Genomic DNA, 19645 nt, shown 5'->3' with positions numbered 1-19645 from the left:
ACCCTCGCCCAAAACCCCCTCTGGCAAACCCATTGGCCAGGTGGAGTCAGGACTCGGGGGTCTTGGGAATTACTTTATTGTATTGTCAGCCAACATGGAGGCATCCACATAGCTTGGTTCCTAAGAACCAAGCTATGTGGTCTAGTGTTTTGGGTGTTGGAGCCTAGGGACTACTTTACCTGGACTATTTTGTTGGGGCTATTTAAACCACACCCGAGCAAGACAACACGCTTTGTGTTACTTTGCAACATGACGCCCACCGTGTCCAGCTACTCCCTCGAACCTCGGAGAAGGAGAACCTGCAAGGAGACAAAAGGATCATCATTAGCAGCAGCATCTTACCTGCAGTCTTCATCTTTAAACACTCGCAGCTACTGAGAACAGCTTCCCCGAATCTGCACGCCTCCCGGACAGAATGACCTGAAAGAGGAAGATGGAGGCAACATTAAAGAAAGCAGTAGACACATTTACAAATTATCAACTGCTCAAAAGGCTTACCTGGCTGGTCGCCTCTCGGCTGGCACCACTCCGGACATTCCACTCGCGCTGAAGAACACCACGACCTACAAGGAAGGAAAACACAGGTTAGCAAAGGCAAGACTTCGCAGCGCTGCGCATAGCGCTTACTTACTGCATCATAGCGCTCTTAATGCGCCATCATTTACCAGCGGGGCTCAACCACGCCAGTTTGCCACGCTGAAGCTCCGCATACCTAAGGGAAAAAAAAGACATTTTAAACAAAGAAAGGCATGCAGGATAGCAACAAAACTAAAGAACAGCAATAAGACCTATCTGAACAATATCAAACGGGCTGGCGTCAGTGATGCAACTGGCCCGCACTTGCCCATGAAAGACAACTTGCCCCTGCAAAGAAGGCATTACGGAGGGCACGCCTAATTCTACCACAAGGCAGAACCTTCCCCACAGACCACATCAGGGCAAAGCTGAGAAGCATTAGTAAGCAGTGAGTAACCCGGCTGGGTGACGTCCCTGTGGATATCAGGTGAGCGTAACAAGGTATTAGGGTGAGGACTTCTGCCAAGACCCCTCCTCAGGCTGCTCTACCTCTGGCAGAAGCCTCAAATATTCTGCCAAACCTGCAAGGTGTTCGAGGAAGGCCCTGGCTGAAGATGGCATGTAGGGATCCTCCTCCTCGTCAGTGTCCACCAGCATGCTTGGAGGGTCCGGAACTGGTGGAGGGGTGCTGGGTGCTGTGGGCTTCGGTGTGGATACCGGAGCCGGTGGCTGCTAAGGAGGCTGTTGTGGAGCCCCCTGTAATGTGGGAGGCAGGGAAGCTGGAATCGGAGGAGCCGGCTGGGGCAGCAGTGGCTGCGCTGGGGCCTGTGCCACCGGAGCCATTGGAGGAATGACTATGGGTGCCAGTGGAGTGACCTCGGGGAGCATGTCCCTGATGGCATCCCAGAGGAGGGCCCCCCTCTGGGGATTTCGCATCAGCCCTTGGAACCTTTCGAAGAACCTGTCTTCGGAGGCTGTAGAGGTGGCAGGCGATATTGACGGAGTGGCTAAGGGCAGCTGGGGCCGGGGCACACTCTGCCTGGGGTGCAGGGGAAACCTGCCCTGTGCTGCTGATGGATAAACTGTAGGCCACGCACCTGGTTGACACCAGTTCCACCTTGTGACTCTTTCCTCCATCCGCTCCACTAGCGGGGGTATCGGACAAGCAGCCATCTTGTCTGGCACGGTGGACATTTTGTTGTGCTGCGTGCCGAAGTCGTGGTACCTGGCTCGCTGGAACCAGCCCCGTCCAAGACGCTTGGTGCTTGAACATAAGGCCTATCCCGACTCTCAGGCCGTGACCTGGAAAGCGTATTGCCCTCGGCAGAGGTGCCGGTAGTGCTGCGTGAAGTCGTCCCCTCTGACATGATGCTGGTGCTAGGGCGTTGCCCCTCGGGGGTAACCCTGGTAAAAAAAACCTTGCGGTCCCTCAGCACTGACCCCAGAAGGATCCGGAGACACCTCAGCTGTGAGGCTGGTAGCTGGACTAGCCTCAGTACGTGTGCTTGTGCTAGAATCCAAAAGCTTCCTTCCAGTCAGGCGCTTCCTTGGGAAGGAATTGCCCGGTGCGATGGTTAATAGAGGCCTTTCCTTCGCCCTTGAGTGATGTTTGACAAAGTCCTTTGGGGCCTCCGGAGGGGACTTCTGGACGAGCTCCCTCCACCTAGCTAGCCTGTTCTTCAGTGCCCGTGGAGTCAGCGCGTCGCACGTGGAACAACCATCCCAGCCGTGGTCAGGGCCAAGGCAGCAGAGGCAAACGGCATGGGGGTCTGATGTAGGGAAGAGCCCTCCGCAGGCTGGATACCTGCTGAAGCCCGCTGAAGTTGACATGCGCCAGGGAGGAACGTGGCGTTGGAGGACCAAGTACCTAATTGAAAAGAAAGACAAAGATAGAAGAATATCTGGGGAAAAGCATGTGGTATTACATGGCTGAAGAAAAACCCAGGAGCGCTGGTGAATTCGGCCCATTCCCGTCGATGCGGAAAAGGGGACTGAGGAGTGGCTCCAGTGGGCGGAGTCAGGTAGGCACATGCTCCCAGGGCCGCGCCCTCACGTGCCTCTATATTTAAAGGGGAAGATTTTTCTGGTGAAAAAGGTTTCATCTCCCGTCCCTCGCGAGGGAAGCCCATACAGTATGGAGGAAAGGGGACGGGACGCAAGTTTGTGTGCAGCAAGTGTGATTGCCTGATGGTAGCTGCATTCTAACATTAGGGGGGTTAATGTTAAAGGATATTTGCACCGCGCACTATAACCACCGGAGTGGTCCCCTGGCGCTCTGAAAGAGGGAGGGGGGGGGGCGAGTCAGTGGGAATAAGCTGGAAAAGTGCAAGAGAGCAGTGATGTGCTGATGGCAGCCTCAGCCGGGTGGGTCCGTCGGCTGGGATTGGGGTGTTTTACGGTCGGTAGTCGTGTGCTGTTGTGCAAGTCTATGTGGGGTTTGTTTTGTTGTTGCAGTGTAGTGAAGTTAGTGCGGATTGCTGCGTTTTAGGCTTGTGGTTGTGTTTGGTTAGAGTTTTAGAAGTGTATGCAGAGGGATGAAATTGTTAGTGGATTGGTTAGTTGGCATTGCTGTCCTTGCAGTTTTGTCTATGCCTGATGTTTGCTTTCATTCACTTTTCCATCATTGCTAATTTTCAATATTCTGTCTATGTGTGAGGCAGGCTAGTGATCACGATTCCAATCAAGTGTTGCACTTACCATCATTCACAGTTTCATCCAAGCGTGGCGCATGCTAACATTCACATTTCTATCTAGATGCGACGCAGGTTAAAGTTACGAATTCCATCTAAGTGTGGTACATGCTAATATTCATAATCCCGTCTAGATGTGACGCAAGCTAAAGTTAAGAATTCCATTCAAGTGTGGCACATGCTAACATTCACATTTCTATCTAGATGCGACGCAGGCTAAAGTTAGGAATTTCAGCTAAGTGCGGCGCATGCAAATATTCATAATCCCGTCTAGATGTGACTCAAGCTAAAGTTAAGAATACCATCCAGGTGTGGCACATGTTAACATTGTTACACCTGTCTAAAGATGACGCAGGCTAATCTTAACATTTCTGTATAGGTGTGGCACTAGTTAACATTGGCTAGTGTGTTAGTGCGTAATGCAATGCAACATTTACAGTCAGGCCAAGAATGGAAATAGGCTTGTGGTCACAAATCTCTCTATGAATGCATGGCGTAATTCTATGGCAGTCTACATTATGGAGGGGTGAGGTAGAGTGGCGAGAGCTTTCTGGAGTAGAGTAATTGCTCTACACACCCCACCCATGCCACACTTACAGTTTTGTTGATGTTTGTTGGTTGCTGGCTTCCTTTGCTTCCCCTGCGGACACCTGTAGACACGCCTTGCAGCCGCTACTGTAGGACCCGCCCTTTGCCTCAGGGCCCTTAGCCGAGGGGGCTGCCGGGCAGATGGCCGATAGTGAGAGATCAGTCGAATGTGTGCAGTCACGTGTTTGGTCTCAGAGAAGGCATTTTGGCGGCATTAGGCCTGTGTAGGAAGTTTGTGTGCAGCTAGGCAGATTTATTCTTGGGGTATATATGCGTTCTAGCAGGGTGTTGAGGTGCTCAAGGAATATTGTAAAAAAGAATGAAAAAAATCAGAGGCTACTGGGAAAGAGCAAGAGAAAAGGTGAAAGAAATAGATGAATGGAGAAGAGAAGGAAAGAAACAGAAGAGCAGTGGGCTGGGACAGGTGACAAACTATAGGAGGAGACAGGTAAAAGGAAAGAAGAGCATACTGAATTGAAGAGTAACTAAGAGGGGAACACAGAATGATTAAAGGTGTCAGAGAGTCATGGGAGGATTCATTGATTAGTATGAATTGAGCATGAGGTTTGAGCGGAAAGATTGGCCCAGGAGGAAAATGTGTAATACTTACACTTTGAGCAGTTCAATGGTCACTGGCAGCGAGTGAATCCTCCCTCCATTGCTGTCTTCGCTTATGCTATCCTGTGGCTCAAAGAGCAATGAGTGTGCCCGGCGTGAGCCCTCAGGAGTCACAGGCTGCGGGCTGGTGAGGGCCTGCTGTATGCGAATATGTAGCGGTAACAGGGAGAGTCGAGGGTGGTCTTGAGGTTCCTCACTGTCTGAACCAGTCTTTCCAATGTCTGTCAAAGATGGAAGACTTTCCTCTGGGGGTTCGTCTGCGATCTGTGGTTCCAAGACAAGTGGCACAGGGGGCTGGTACCGTGGAGCTGGGTGCCTTGGGGGGTTAGGTGGAATGTGAGTGGGTAGCGGCGGGGATGGTGGATGAGCCTCTGCTGGCTGCACAGATGCTGGCCGGCTGGTCCTTTCCCGAGGGTTGACTGGTGGTTTCTGGGCAGTGGGAGGCTCAGTTACAGAGTTCAGTGACACATTCTTCTTGGGCGCCAATGGTGATGAAGGCTTGGGGTTAATTGACACAAGTGTATTTCCGCCAACTGCCTGATTCAGCTCAGCTGAAAAGAAAAAGATGTTGGTATAGTTAGGTAACAGGTCACCAAGCAGAATAACCAAAATAGTACAATGGATTTTTTCCTGGTGCATGTACCAGCACCAAGGACAACCCCTACAGAAAGCAAGTAGTAAAGTTAATCTGCAACCACTAACCATGGAGAGTGTCAGGATACTTTCTAAAGTAGGATGTCACTTCTGAAGATCAATGCCAACACATTTCTATCAAACTGCAATAAATCTGAACCAACAAGAGAGGACTAGCGTTCAAGCCCAACACAAGTCTGGTGAGCATCAGTCAGGACGAATGACATTTCAAATAGATTGAAGATTGTTCAGAAATGGCAAGACAAAAGAACTAGTGTTGCTGTTAGGTAAGAATTGGTGCAGTCACACTGTGCGAGACTTCACAAGACTCATCTGCTTGGTATTAGGTAACCCACCTTTTGGTATAGGTCTGTACTACACAAGTTGGCAGTGTGACTGAGCAGACAGGGCTATCTCAAGAGGGGTAAATGTGAGCTGTACAGATGAAATCAGTCAATATGTAACCAAGTAACACTTACACTCAAGGTTTCAGTTCTAAATGACAATGCATTACTTACCGTAAAAGCATTTCTGATGGCTGTATCTGCTTAGATTCACATGCTGTGCATAGGTCCGACATCCAGTGGTCACTGCGGAGTATTGCATTTTGTTTTTCGTAGTCGAAAAGGGGACGTCGACAAGGCGTGTCTGTAACACTATCCCTATAGTGACGTGCGTTGTACCCACAATCCCTCACGCGTCGAGGTTCCTCTGTTTGTATTTTTCTGCCCTGAGGGAGCCTTCTAGACGTGAGTGAGAACAGAAAAGAGAGAAATATAGAAAAGGATGTCTATGTTCCTTCCATCCGAGCGGAGAGGAAGGGTGGGCGCATGTGAATCTAAGCAGATACAACCATCAGAAATGCTTTTACGGTAAGTAATGCATTGTCTTCTGATGTTTGTTAATCTGCTTAGAATCACATGCTGTGCATAGACTAGCGAGCAGTACCCGGAGTTGGCGGTGGGTTATGAGAAGGAACAGTAGAGAAAAGATGTCATAATACTGCCTGTCCCACCTGGGAGTCAGATCTAGAGCGTGCATCTAGACAGTAGTGTTTTGTAAAGGTGTGCACAGAACTCCAGGTAGCCGCTTTGCAGATGGACTCAAGGGGAACATTTGCAATGAACGCTATGGAAGCCCCAGTGCCTCGAGTGGAATGTGCTCTTGGCTTGAAGGGTAGTTCTCTCTTAGCAAGAGTGTAACAGAGTGATGCATTGAACAATCCATCTAGATATAGTGGACTTTGAAACTGCAACTCCTTCTCTTCCTGCTGCCACGGAGACAAAGAACTGATTAGTCTTTCTCAGTGGTCTGGTTCTTTCCATGTAGAACATGACAGCTCTGCGTACATGTAGTGTATGCAGACTTTTTTCTCCCAAGCTGGAAGGGTTTTGAAAGAACGTTGGTAGTTCTATTGACTGGTTTACATGAAATTTCGAGATGAATTTTGGTGCAAACCTTGGGTGTGTGCGTAGAACCACCTTATCCTTGTGAACTGTTACGAAGGGGTCTAGTACAGAAAGAGCCTGTTGTTCACTTACTCTCCTAATGGAGGTGATAGCTATTAGGAAAGCAGTCTTAAGAGTGAGGTCTTTAAGAGTTGCCTTGTGCATGGGTTCGAAAGGAGGGCCCATGAGTCTAGAAAGTACCACATTTAAGTCCCATCCGGGAGCTGGGTTAGCTATCGGAGGGTGTATTCTCTTTACCCCCTCCATGAAGGCCTTGATAACTGGTATCTTCCACCACGACACTTTAAGTTGGGAAGTGGTGTATGCAGAAAGTGCAGCTAGGTGGACTTTAATGGAATTGAACACTAGACCTGAATCCAGTAAATGGGTCAAGTACAGAATAATGTTAGTGGGAGAGCAGTCAACCGGGTTGATGCTCTTACCTTTACACCAGATGACAAATCTTTTCCACTTGCTAGAATAGCAGTGGCGAGTATTAGGTTTTCTGGCTTCCCTGAGGATGTCCATACATCTCTGCGGGAGTTGTAAATGTCCAAATTCTATGATCTCAGGAGCCAGGCTGCTAAGTTCATGGTCTGAGGGCATGGATGCAGTGTCCTGCCCTTGTCCTGTGACAGCATGTTGTACGGGCAGGGAAGTTTCACTGGGGGAGATAGGGACATCATCAAGTGAGCGAACCATGGCTGCCGAGCCCACATTGGGGCCACTAGTATCATGGTAACCTGCTCCTGGTGCATCTTGTGCACCACTTTGTTGAGAAGGGGAGTCAGGGGAAAGGCGTAAACAAATTTCCCTGACCATTGAATCGACAGACCGTTCCCCTTGGACTGGTTCTGGGGATACCTGGAGGCGTAACTTTGGCATTGTGAGTTCTCCATAGTTGCGAACAGGTCTATTTCCGGGAATCCCTATTGCGTGAAGACGTCTAAGACGATGTCTTCATGCAATTGCCATTCGTACTCTTCGGGCAGGGGGAAGTCTCTGCTGAGTTTGTCTGCTAGCAGATTGAGTTCCCCATGTACATGTTGTGATAGTAGGAACATGTTGTGTTTGAGAGCCCACTTCCATATATTCTGGGACAGCTTGGACAGTCCTGGAGAGTGAGTGCCCCCTTGCTTGTTAAGGTAGTACATGGCTGTGGTGCTGTCTGTGAGGACCATCACTGTCTTTCCTTGTAGGTGTTCCTGAAAGGCTTTCAGTGCTTTGAACACCGCTAGTAGTTCCAGCAGGTTTATATGCTTGGATGCTAAGCTCGGAGTCCACGCTCCGTGAGCAGTCTGATGGGATAGGTGAGCCCCCCATCCTGTGAGGGATGCGTCTGTGGTTAGAGTGGCTTCCACTGCGGTTGTGGCAAACGTTTTCCCTAATAACAGGTTTTCTTTTGTCCACCACCGTAGCGAGAGAACCAAGGCCTGCGAGACCACCACTAGATCGTCCCATTGTCCGCTGGCCTGACACCACTGGCTGTAGAGCCACTCTTGCTTTGGGCGCATGCGCAGGCGCGCGTGAGGTACCAAATAAATACATGACGCCATCATCCCTAGCAAGCGCATTGCTTTGCGTACCGTCACCTCTCGACCTGCCACATAATGGGGGATCTGAAACAGCATGTTTTGGACCCTCTCGTTGGAGGGGAAGACGAGGCCGTCCTTTGTTTGAATTAGAGCCCCTAGGAATTGTTTGATTTGGCTGGGGTCTAAGCTGGACTTCTTTTCGTTGATGGAGAAGCCCAGTTGGGACAAAAGGTCTACGGTCTTTTGGGTATTGGAGAAGCATGTTTCGTAAGAATCCCCTGTTATGTACCCTTACCTCGACGAATGAGCCAGTCGTCGAGGTAAGGGTATACCGGGATGGATAACCTGCGCAGGTGGGCCGCTGCCACTGCCAGTACTTTCGTGAATACCCTTGGTGCAGATGCTATCCCGAAGGGTAGTACTCTGAACTGGTAGTGTTTGTTCTCTATCTTGAACCTGAGGTATTTTCTGTGCGCTGGCAACATTAAAATATGAAAGTATGCATCTTTCATGTCTAGTGTTGTCATGTAATCCCCTTGTGATAACAGTGGGATTACTTCCTGCAAGGTCACCATACGAAACTTTTGGGGTTTGACAAACTTGTTCGCTGGGCGCAGATCTAATACAGGGCGCATGGTTAAGTCCTTTTTGGGTACAAGGAAGTACACTGAATAAATACCTTCTGTTACCTGAGATAGGGGGACAGCCTCTATAGCTTCTTTTTTCAGTAGCTCTTCTACTTCTTGAAGAAGAATGGTGAGGTGTTCCGGTGCCATGCGTCGGTTCCGTGGGGGTCTGTACTTCGGGGAACCGTTGAATTCGATGCAGTATCCGTGGGCTATGGTGGACAAAACCCAGCGGTCTGACGATATTCCCTCCCATGCTGACAGGAACGATGTTAGCCGGCCCCCGACCGGTGATGCATGGGAGGGGATCCGAATCTTTGGGTCATTTGTTGGTATTGGGCGTGGAACCTTTGGGGCTGGAGCCGCGACCTCTTCCTTTGCCACGGCGTTGGCCTCTGACTGAACTGGGTGTTGTTACCCTGGTTAGAGGGCCAGTTGGTAGCAGAGTAAAATTGCTGTTGGTTTTGCTGCTGGCGTTGGCCACGAAAGGAGCGTCTATTGCCATAGCCGCGTCTGTTAGGGGGCCTAGAAATTTGGTCAAGAGTCTTGATGGTATCAAACTCTTTCTTCGCATGTTCTAGGGCGTCATCAACTGCTTTCCCAAACAGATGTGTTTGTTCTATGGGCTTATTTATCAGAGAAGCCTGGGTTTCCGGCTTAAATCCCGAATTGCGCAGCCAGACATGGCGTTTGAGAAGTATTCCCTGAACCAGGGAACAGCCAGCCGTCTCTGCGGCATCTAAGGAGTTCTTTACGATGCCCTGGTTTACAAGAGTTCCCTCTGAGATTATAGCTAACAGGCGTGAATGCAGGGGTTCTGGTGCGTCCTCTGCTTCGCTGCGCAGCTTGCTCCACTGTGCATCTGCCTAGCTAGCTAGTAGGGAATTGTTATTTGCAATCCTCGTTGAGAAGGCTGCGGAGGTCGTGATTCTCTTCCCAAGTGCATAGAGCTTCTTGCCCTCTTTGTCAGGTGGTGCCTCACTAGTGGATAGTGGTACCCCCGCTCTTTTTCTTGTATTAGTAACTACATGGGAGTCCGGAATAGAATGTCCTCTGATGTACAAAGGGTCAGAGGACGAAGAGCTGAAGAGCTTTTCTATCCAAGGGTTGACCCCTCTGACTAAGGCAGGATTGGAAAGGGAAGGAGTTATTCTTCTCTTTATAGAAGCCAGGAGCGGAATAGACTGACTAACAGGGGCTTTTTCTTTAATAACTTTCTCTACAAAGTCTATGTCAGGAAGAGTTTCCCCTGCGTCTATTTCAAAATGCGCTGCTGCCTTGCGCAATAGTGCATTAAGTGAAGGTTGGTCATCTATGGGAGAGGTGTTCCCAATAGGTGAATCCTTGGGAGGAGAAGGGTGAAAGACATCAGGGTCTGAGTGCACTGATGGGGATTGCCAAGGCTGCACTGATGGGGATTGCCAGGGCTGCGAGGTAGCTGTATCTTCTTCAAAAGCTCCTGCACTAGTGTAAGGATCTTCTTCAAACCCCTCTTCCTCATGTTCTTCCTCTCCCCCAAACACTCCTCATCTTCCTGGAGGTATTGCTCCTCTTCAGTGAGGTCATATACGTCTGTAGAAGGGGGAAGCAGCCTAGGAATCTTGACCCTAGGGTCATCCTGGGGCCATTCTCTTGGTCTTTTGTGTGTGGGTGGGTTTTGGCTTCCCAAAAACCTTTCCATTTTCTCCATACAAGAATGGAGTCTTTCAAGGGTCTCATGGGGGTCCCCTGAATAGTCTAGAGGGGGGAAATCAGTGTTTTCACCTTCAAAACGCTTAGAACGCTCCCACAACGTCGAAGAAAGGTTTCCGTAGCCCTCAGAAAAGTCCTCCGGTAGTTCAGAAGTGCCCTTAGATGAAGGGGGCAGTTCCTGGCTACTCTTGTGCTTTTTCGGCGTTTCTATGGCTTTTTGTGCGGTATTCGACGTTTGTTTCGTCGTCCGCTTACGTTTGTCTTCGGAAGCAATTCTCGCCAGGCTCTCGACAACGAGTTTGTCAGTAGAGGGCTCTGGTGTCGACATTGCCTGCGTTATGCGTTGTTCCTCGACGGCCGCTCCATGGAGCGTTACGTCGGATGATTTTGAGGTAGCGCCCCTGTTTGATGAAAGCCCAATCGCTGGTCGCGGCTGCGTTTGCGGGTGGGGCTTGAGACCCTTACGGTCTGAGGTAGACGCCGGAGTGCCCTGCGTCCCCTTCGGCGCCGATGGATCCTTCGTCTTCGACGAAGAAGAGCCGTGGGTTGTGTGCTTAGGCCTATGGGGTCTATGTGCGTCCTTGTCGCCGGGGTGTTCATCCCCATAAGCAGGGCGTGAGCCGAGCCCGTCGGGGCCGGGGACGGACGTCGAGGAGCACGAGCGCTCCTTCTGGGGGTTACTGACTTCCGTAACCGACGTCGTGTTATCACCCTCCTCGTCACTTTCTGTAATAGCGGCGGCGGGTGAGGAAACTGACTTCGACATAGCGTAGTCCGCCCACCTCTTAACTTTTCGTTCTTTAAGAGTTCTTGGTTTCAAGAGCTTACAGGCCGCGCAGCTGTCCTCCTTATGATCGAGGGGCAAGCAATGATTACAGAGCTTGTGTTTATCCTTCCAAGTGTATTTGCCCCTACAGCGTGGGCAAAACTTAAAAGGTGTCCTCTCCATAGCTGAGGCAATAACTGGTGATAACAACCCCAAGGGAAAGATAGGGGAGAAAGAAAGACATTCTCAAAGAGAAGATAAAAGTTCGAACCCCCACTCTCCCTACTGTATGTTGGCCGGCGAGGCCAGGCCACGTGTTCGGCAGCGCCGAAGGATCTCCTCCGTCTCTTCCCCTCCGTCGAAAACTTGCTCGGCGGAGAAACAGCTTCACAGCTAACGTCGAGGGGAGGGATCTTTAACAATATAATAAGTATAATTAAGGACTGAGGTCTGTAGTAAGTATTTTGCAATGTCTCTCTAGGAGCTCCGCATAAGGCGACCAGAAGCTGGGCAGAAAAAAACAATCTGAGGGACCTCGACGCGTGAGGGATTGTCGGTACAACGCACGTCACTATAGGGATAGTGTTACAGACACACCTTGTCGACGTCCCCTTTTCGACTACGAAAAACAAAATGCAATACTCCGCAGTGACCACTGGATGTCGGACCTATGCACAGCATGTGATTCTAAGCAGATTAACAAACATCAGAAATATATTTATTTGCACATTAGTTTTAGTTGAGCATTCTTTAAAAAGTCAATTATTTGTAACTGTCAAGCAAACTTTGCAATCACTTTACAAAGTCAATAAATTTGGTGAATACTTGGATATGCCAATACATTTCTCCTACACTGAAGCGACTTCAATAAGAAGGATAGTATTGCATTTATCTTAAAACGCCAATACACTTTTTAGACTCTGGCTTTCAGGCAGGAAGGGTTAGGGAAATAAAAAGATTAGCACATACTTTCTTATAATGTGAAGACAGTTTGAATCCTCCAATGAAAAAGCCTTTCCCAGAAGTAAAGGTGTTCAACAAATTACAACCTATGAGGGGACAAGCAATGCCAAAATCAATGGATTCAGAAGGGTGCCTTTCAGGAGCCGGGACATCCAAAGTCAACCAGACAAAGTCTAAAGTTCTGATGCACTTCTTGGATAAAGTCTTTCACAAAGTTAGATAGTTCAAGAAATTCACAGTACGAAAACTAGCTGTTAAGCCTGCAAAAGGGGAGTTGAAATCAACTAAAAAAAAATTAAGCCAGTGCACTTCAAGTGAAAAGGCATGACTTCAGTCAATAAGGTAAGTACCCCCAACCCCCAAATTACCTCCAGTTTAAGAAAGTGGTTCAGCTGGATTGCGTCTTGCTACAGCTAAGCAGACCCTTGTTCCTGTGCCTCAGACGTAGGCAAAAGAGGGAGGACGTCTGGCGGGCTTCTGGGGAAGTACTCAGGAAAGTACAGCACTGATGCATAACTAATATTCCCGGTTGGACTTTCCCTGCTCCCTCGTTCCTGGACTCTGGATCAGAATGCCCTGCTTCTGGAGTGTCCTTAGCAGGCTCCTGGAGCTTTTGGCCAGATTCGTTCCACGGAAGACATTGCACTTGGTCATGGGCACTCTACCCCTGGCATTGGGCTTCTGCAGCACTGGAGAGGCACAGCAAGTCAGGGGTTGGACTCACCAGCCCAAGGGGAGAAGTAATTTGTTCCAGCGCTTCTTGGTCGATGCGAAAAAGGAGGTCAGCACAGTAGCAGGGCTACACCAGGCACTTAGAGGTCCAGGAGGTTGCAGCAGGCTTCTCTTCACGATTTCTTATTTGGATGTTTCTTCCAGTGGTCGACTCTGCCTGTAGTCCCAACAGTTCTCATTGACTGACAGCCTCACCCAGCAGGGTGGCTGTCCTTCCTGCCAATCAGGACTGGTTTTGTGCAGACACACCTAGATACAAAGGACAGGGGAGTTTCAGGACCCTCCCTCACGTCCTGTCCTTTGAAACACAGTGGAGCCAAAGGCAAAACACACAAAGGGCTCAAACCTGTCAACGCACAGCGTAAAAGTCAAGAAATCCCTCACAAACAGAAAATGGCAAAAAAAGAAGACGGGGGGGGCCATTTTGACAAAATGGTCACCCATGGGTGCTGTACAGCAGCTGAGGGTTCAGCCTACGGTAAAAAAGCAAATTGGTAGTAAAATGTAAACCATTGCCATCAGCCATTTAAAGTAGAGGCTAACAACATTGTTTACATGAGAAAGTGGATTAAGGGGCTACTTGGTAACCCCAGGCACTCCACAAAAGATGGTGCGTGCTGGACCCACAAATTAAAAAGGTTAGTAGGATCAATTTCACCTAACTATTTGTGGTAACAGCAGTTCACCCAAGAAAATGTATTGAAACCTTAAGAGAAATCCAAAGGATTTCTCAGTGACCCTGCACTGAGGTTGCTGTGTGTCACTATACAAAAAGCATATGCCCATGGAGTTTGTCAGACTCCGAAAGTGGTGAAAACAAAGTCCTGGCCAGGGAAAAACACACAAGGGAGAAAAAGGTCCCACTCACTCGGGATTTAATTAAAAAGTGCGAAGTCCAGCAAAAGAGCTGGGGGTCTCTAAGGTTGGAGGAAATTAGCACAGAAATGAGAATTCTCCCCAACAGATGCCTTATGTGGTAGAAAGCTTGGAAAATAACCGGTACAGAATCAGATAACTAAAGTGCCATATACATATATTTTACCTCCAAATAAAATAGCAAATCATTGCAAGGCACGTCCAGAGCTGCACTTAAGAGGCTAGTTATTTCACAATGGTCCGGCCAAGGGAAATATCCATCACAGACAATTGCAAAATATGCAGCTGACCACCTCCTCCCTCTCAGTACCCCTCCCACAGAGAGGCCTGGAAAATGTCTTTGGTGGAAGGGGGAGGTGGGAATGAGGCTTATAAAAAGTGAGTAGATGACAGCTTTTAACAGAAAATAAGGTTTTCTGGCATGGGGGGCTGAAACAACATTTTTACTCTGATGCTCAGCATAAGGTCTGGATATCACAGCCCTAACACTATGGAACATGTCCCCAGTGCTTGCCTCCCACTTCCAACAATTCAATGCATGTTAAGACTTTACAATTAACCTTCCGATATGTTTTCACACAAACACACAGAGGACGTTTCCCTCCATAGTTCAACAGAACTCTTTGTCTAACAATTGCATGCAAACCCTCTTACTCCGAGGTCCCCTTTAGTACAGAACACATCAATGTGCGGTCTGGTCTTCAATCTGAAATCAAGTTCCTCACAAGCTGGGTTGGAAGGCCTCTAGTTTTCGTGATCACAGGGGGTCTCATACAGACTGCTATAAGCAATAACCTGTTCACACTTCATGTTTCACTAAACCTTCACCAAACTACGCACCCCAGGAATACCATCCAGGTGTAGTGACAGATAATGATTTGATTATTTTTGTAAAAAAGTCCCTCCATTAACTTTCCCCTCACATTCCATTAAGCACCTTAAAAGGTCGGCCTCAGGCCAAATGGAGAGGCAAGTACCAAATTGGTATATTTCTTCTCCATAAAAGCAAGATGTAGCCCCACAATTTGAAAATGGGCTCAGCAACTGCTGGGTGGGTGAAGAGTACTGTTAAGATGTGTGTGTATGTGTGGTCGGGCGATTTTTACTGATCATTCACACTACAGCAGCGTAGTGTGAGGGGTCAGAAAGTAAGGCAGACAACTATGTTATTATTTTAATTGGTTATTTATAACAAGCTTAATACCCAGAGATCCAGGGTCAAACCTGTGTTGCTCTGCATCGTCTTGCTTCCAAGACTAGCGTGTTGCCCACAAGCTCTCCCAAGCCTTTGTAAAGAGTTTTCAACTTTGGAAATGTTATCAAATCAACAGATTCGATAAACGCTGCACTATCCCTACTCAGATGACGATTTCCCTGCCTAAAATAAGCTAGAGGGAACACTCCAAGCAAGGTATATCTAACCCTTACACATAAACAAGCAAAACAAAAAGGAAATATATGGCAATTCAATTCAACACAAATATTTAACTTATGACCGGATTTGTAATATAATCAATGTCTCTGGTCATGGTCTGGGTGAACTTCCCTTTCCCATATTCATATAAGGGTTTTCTCCACAGTTCAAAGAAAAAACAAGAATCTGGTTTGTTTAAGTTCCAATACAGTTCTTAAATTCTTGTACTCAAATTCACAAAGTTCCATTGCTTCAATAAAGTGTCTGGAAATAGTCATAAGCTCGCACTCCTCCTGGAATAAGAACAGTCTCACATTTGAAGTAACAACAAATAATTTGGTCAGGATGGTTTACCACAACTTGAACTGCAGAAAGAATTGTAACTTTTCTTCAACCAGCTTTAACAATTCTTTCCCAAATGTAAAAACCCAACATGTTTTTTAATAGTACCACGCTTCAGCACTTGTACATTCGACTACCTGGCTTACTCTGTCGACAGGTTTCTTCTGGGCAAGCTCTTCCTCCTCTACTGGTATACTTAGCTGCGTTAGGGCAGTTTTTCCAAGTTCAACTAAGGGCTTATTAAACCATTCAACTGAGGCAGTATAAGACTCCACTCTTAGTACAAGGCTGCACCACCTGAGTATATGGCAGCATGGACAGAGCAGCCAGGCTTATTTTAGGAGGGAGATGGCTGTAGGAAGGTACAAAGAACCTGTAGTAGACCAATGATTCCATAGAAACACTTACAACCAGAGGTATTATACAACATAAAGGTTTATTATAGATACAAGTAGGGCAAGTTAGGTCTTGGGTAAGTACTGAGTCATAAACACATTATAAAAACGCACCACAATGCTTAGAGGTACACAGACCAAAGCATAAACCCTTTTCAGAATATCTATCAGTAATTCTAGAGACGTCTGACCTTATCATACACATTTAGTATAGCCCATACCTATTCATGGGAAGTAAAACCCTCAGTTACCTTTAGATTACTTTACAGTATGTCAAGGATAGTAGAACCCGTCAGTTATGCAGTGACACAGTTAAGGAGTCACATAATAAACCAACCTACAAGTATACTTTTCTGAAAAAGTGGAACATAAATTCAAGGAACAGTAGAAACCTATAACTACATTCAGCATAACAGTTATTCCAGGTGAGTAAGACCTTTTGGTGTAACACAATTACAGTTGCTTTTTAGCTCAGTGGAACACTTTACACTAATTTTGGATTGCTCCAGGCAGACCAAGGTCAGCTACACCGACAGAACACTAAGAATAGCACACAGCTATTCTCGGCAGGTAAAACTTAATGTTGCAATTTACTATTACAGTTGCTTTTCAGGTCAGTGCAACACAGACCAAGCTAAGCAAAAACTTTCTAACTTATTTTAGGATGGCACATGGCTATCCAAGGTAAGTAAACCCCATATACGTTTTACAGGAGCTACCAGCAAATTAAAAGGCAAGTTTAACCTAAGGTAGACTTATTCTATACAGGCCAACAGCAAGTCAGGGGAAGCAAGAACCAATTGGGGCGCACTCACATTTATATCCTAACAGGAATAGTAAAGTGAAATCAACAGCATTACTTTTGGGGAAGAGGCACAACCAATTCACAGGTGAGTAACCTTGCATATACTTTTCAGAATGGCACAACACACATTCAAGGTAAGAAGTTTTATAACTATTACCTCTCCGAGTTACAGTTACCAACTAACTCAAGTAATTAACTTTTAAACACACATTCTTTTCAAGACTGAATCCTTTACTTACCCACTTCTTCCCAAGTCTATTGCATGAGTTCACTCAGTGGTAGAAGAGTGACTCTGGTGGTCTAGGAGCCAGCTGTAGGCAGGGTGAGATAGGGTTCTGTTGCAGGCAAAAGTCAGAGTTCCTGTGGAAGACTTGAAACAAGTAAATACTTCACTCTAAAGTTAATTAGGGTTCAGGGACCTCTGAGAAGACACCCTAGAAGGATTCCAGCAGTGGGCCTGGGTGAACTGGATGATGACTCCTAATCACAAGCAACACCCCAGAGCTTTACAGAAATCAAATAGGCTTAAGGTAAGTAAATACCCCAGCCAACACAGTACCTTAGTGCTGAAGAAGTGTTGCAGCAAGAAGACTTCGGGATCTGCGGCCAAAACCCTGGCTGATGAACTCCTTTATCATGAAGACAGGACACTGGAAGGGCTTTTGCAGCAGGGATCATGGGGAAGGCTCTAGGCAAGAGGTTCACTCAGCACAAAAGAAGTTGCAGCGGGGGAAGACTTCAGGATCTGCAGCCAAAAACCTGGACGCTGAATTCCTTGTCAAAGACTGAAGAAAGGACACTGGAAGGGCTTCTGCAGCAGGGATCAATGGGGAAGGCTCCAGGCAAGAGTTTCTTCATGGCTGGATGCGGCTCTGGTTTTGGTGCCCTTTTCAAGAGCCAGAAGATGACAGAATATCGGATTGGATTTGCAACGTTAACCTGGTCCAGCACTCTGGTGAGGGGACTTCCAGGACTGGAATCATGTCTCTGGAGGTCCAGCAGGATGCCAAGGATTCGGCTCGATTCAGAATTCAGACGACCATGCACAGCAGGATGGCTCAAGGTTCCAGGGTATTTGGGTATTGCAGCCCTGCAAGGTCGCAACACGACGTGGGATGGCTCAAAATGCATGTCTTCTTGAGTCCAGTGGAGCTGGGTTGGGGTCCTCGTTTTCTGAGTCCCCAGGTCGCTTAGCGGGAAGGGTCACAGGAGGCTCCAGTTACACAGCAGGTTTTCCGGTCGCTGTAAATACTCTCATCACGGTTTCTTCATCTTCCTCTTCGGATTCAGGTCCAGTGGTCAACCACCTCTTCATCTTCCAGGATCAGACTTACTTTTATGCAGGAACCCAGCCAAACAGACTTGCAACATTCAAACCTGGGGGGTTGGCTGTGCTCTCAGGACAGCCAGCCTCCCAGTTTCGAACTGGATTCTTGCAGGCAGGCTGGAAGGGCTGCAGAGTTTTAGGCTCCTCTCTCGCTTCCTGCCATCACAGACACTCTGGAGCCTGGGCGGGCTTGTCCGAGGTCTCCCGCCGAAGACAGAAAATCATACAAAGGAATTTCCCGTCCTGTAGGTCACAGGAAGGAAAAAGACCAGACAAGGAACACTAAAATGGCAAAAAAAGAAGACTGGCCATTTTGGTAAAATGGGCAACCATGGGTGCCTTTAATGGGGCTGTGGAAACTGCCTGCGGTAAAGGTGCACCGAATTTGTAAAAAAAGGTTCTCTGCCACCAGCCATTATAGATGAGCTTGCCCCTGTAACAGAATTGTTACAGTGCTAGTGAGAAAGGGGATACATTGCATCTCCCCAGCAATCCTAATAAGATGGGATGTGCTGGTTTCATCTAACACAATGTAGAATGGATGGAAATATCATTTCTACCCTTGGGAACTGTAGTTCTTACAAGGTTAGCCAGAGAAACAGAAAAAGTAAAAGAAGGGCAACCCTGTACAATAATAAAAGGTATATACGAAAGGTTGTCAGAGGATATAATTAAAAGGACACTATGGAGAGTCTTAAAAAATGACACCCATAAAAAGAGAAACTGAGTGTGAAAAAAGGTTCCCACTCACGGAGGTATAGGGAAAAAGAATCACCAGTCCAGCAAAAAGTTCTGGAGTTCTCATAAGAGAGGTAGATTTAGCACTAACGTTAATATATTACCCAACAGCCTGCCTGTCTACTTCAACAACAAGAAGTGCTTCAATGGTAACTTCCAACTTGGAACACCAACAATTTCAATAATCATCTTTGGTATTGGAATGTTTGCAGCTTTCAGGGAATGGAAATTCACTTGATCCACGAGAACATTTCTGCAAACAATATTCATCTCACTCTGGAAAGCCTATTCCAGAAGGGCAAGTCTGTTTGCCACCTTTCTTTGCCTTCTGCATCAATAACATAGTGTTCAGGATATAGTATGTTCCTGCTTCTGCCTTGGCAATACAAGTTTAAACCAGGGGTCATTTTCTCAAAACATAAGCAATGAATGTTACAACCCTTGGGATTCTTATAGTTTTCTACCTGGCCTCTGGCAATATTTGTTGCTTTTAAATTTCCCAGGTATGCACTCTTTTGGCTCTGAGATTGCTTGCACACCTCAGTTCTTAAGGTCGTTCCCCTCACTGGGTTGTTGGGAATTCCATAAACTCAAAAAATGAATATCACAGTTACTTTGTTTCACTGAACACCACTTTCGTTGTTTTCTGCTAGTTCAGTGTTCAATAGCAATACCGTTTTCATTCATCGGTTGGCTTGGCATACACGTACAGCATCTGAGCGCTCCGGAGCCACTCGTGAGTGGTCGACTCACCGGTTAAGCTGCTTCGGCTGTGTGCTAGCTAGGCTCCAGCAGTATTGGCTCTTCTCGAGCTGGCAAACTGTCCTTTTAGCTCGCCCTCGTCGCCACCATGCCGACTTGTAGCTTCCTGCACTCCTGGGAGTCTCTGGTGCGTCCCAGCCACCTGAAACCTTTTGGCATCTGTTACGCCTGCTTCCCGC

The 19645-nt window shown here is 47.5% G+C and overlaps 1 protein-coding gene across 4 annotated transcripts in view; it reads right to left on the bottom strand.

The window, feature by feature from the left end:
• The window catches only part of PHACTR4 (phosphatase and actin regulator 4), an 858314-nt gene that overhangs the window by 72545 nt on the left and 766124 nt on the right, over positions 1-19645 (bottom strand). For all 4 annotated transcript variants that reach the window (XM_069622940.1, XM_069622942.1, XM_069622941.1 and 1 more), the window contains one exon: positions 4405-4963. In XM_069622940.1, coding sequence (XP_069479041.1) covers positions 4405-4963 — 559 coding nt within the window. The remainder of the gene's footprint in view (positions 1-4404; positions 4964-19645) is intronic.

Source organism: Ambystoma mexicanum, chromosome 11 (genome assembly GCF_040938575.1).
Source record: "Ambystoma mexicanum isolate Mex_15411 chromosome 11, UKY_AmexF1_1, whole genome shotgun sequence".
NCBI classification, from domain to species: domain Eukaryota; kingdom Metazoa; phylum Chordata; class Amphibia; order Caudata; family Ambystomatidae; genus Ambystoma; species Ambystoma mexicanum.
This window is presented reverse-complemented; position numbering and strand designations above follow the sequence as displayed.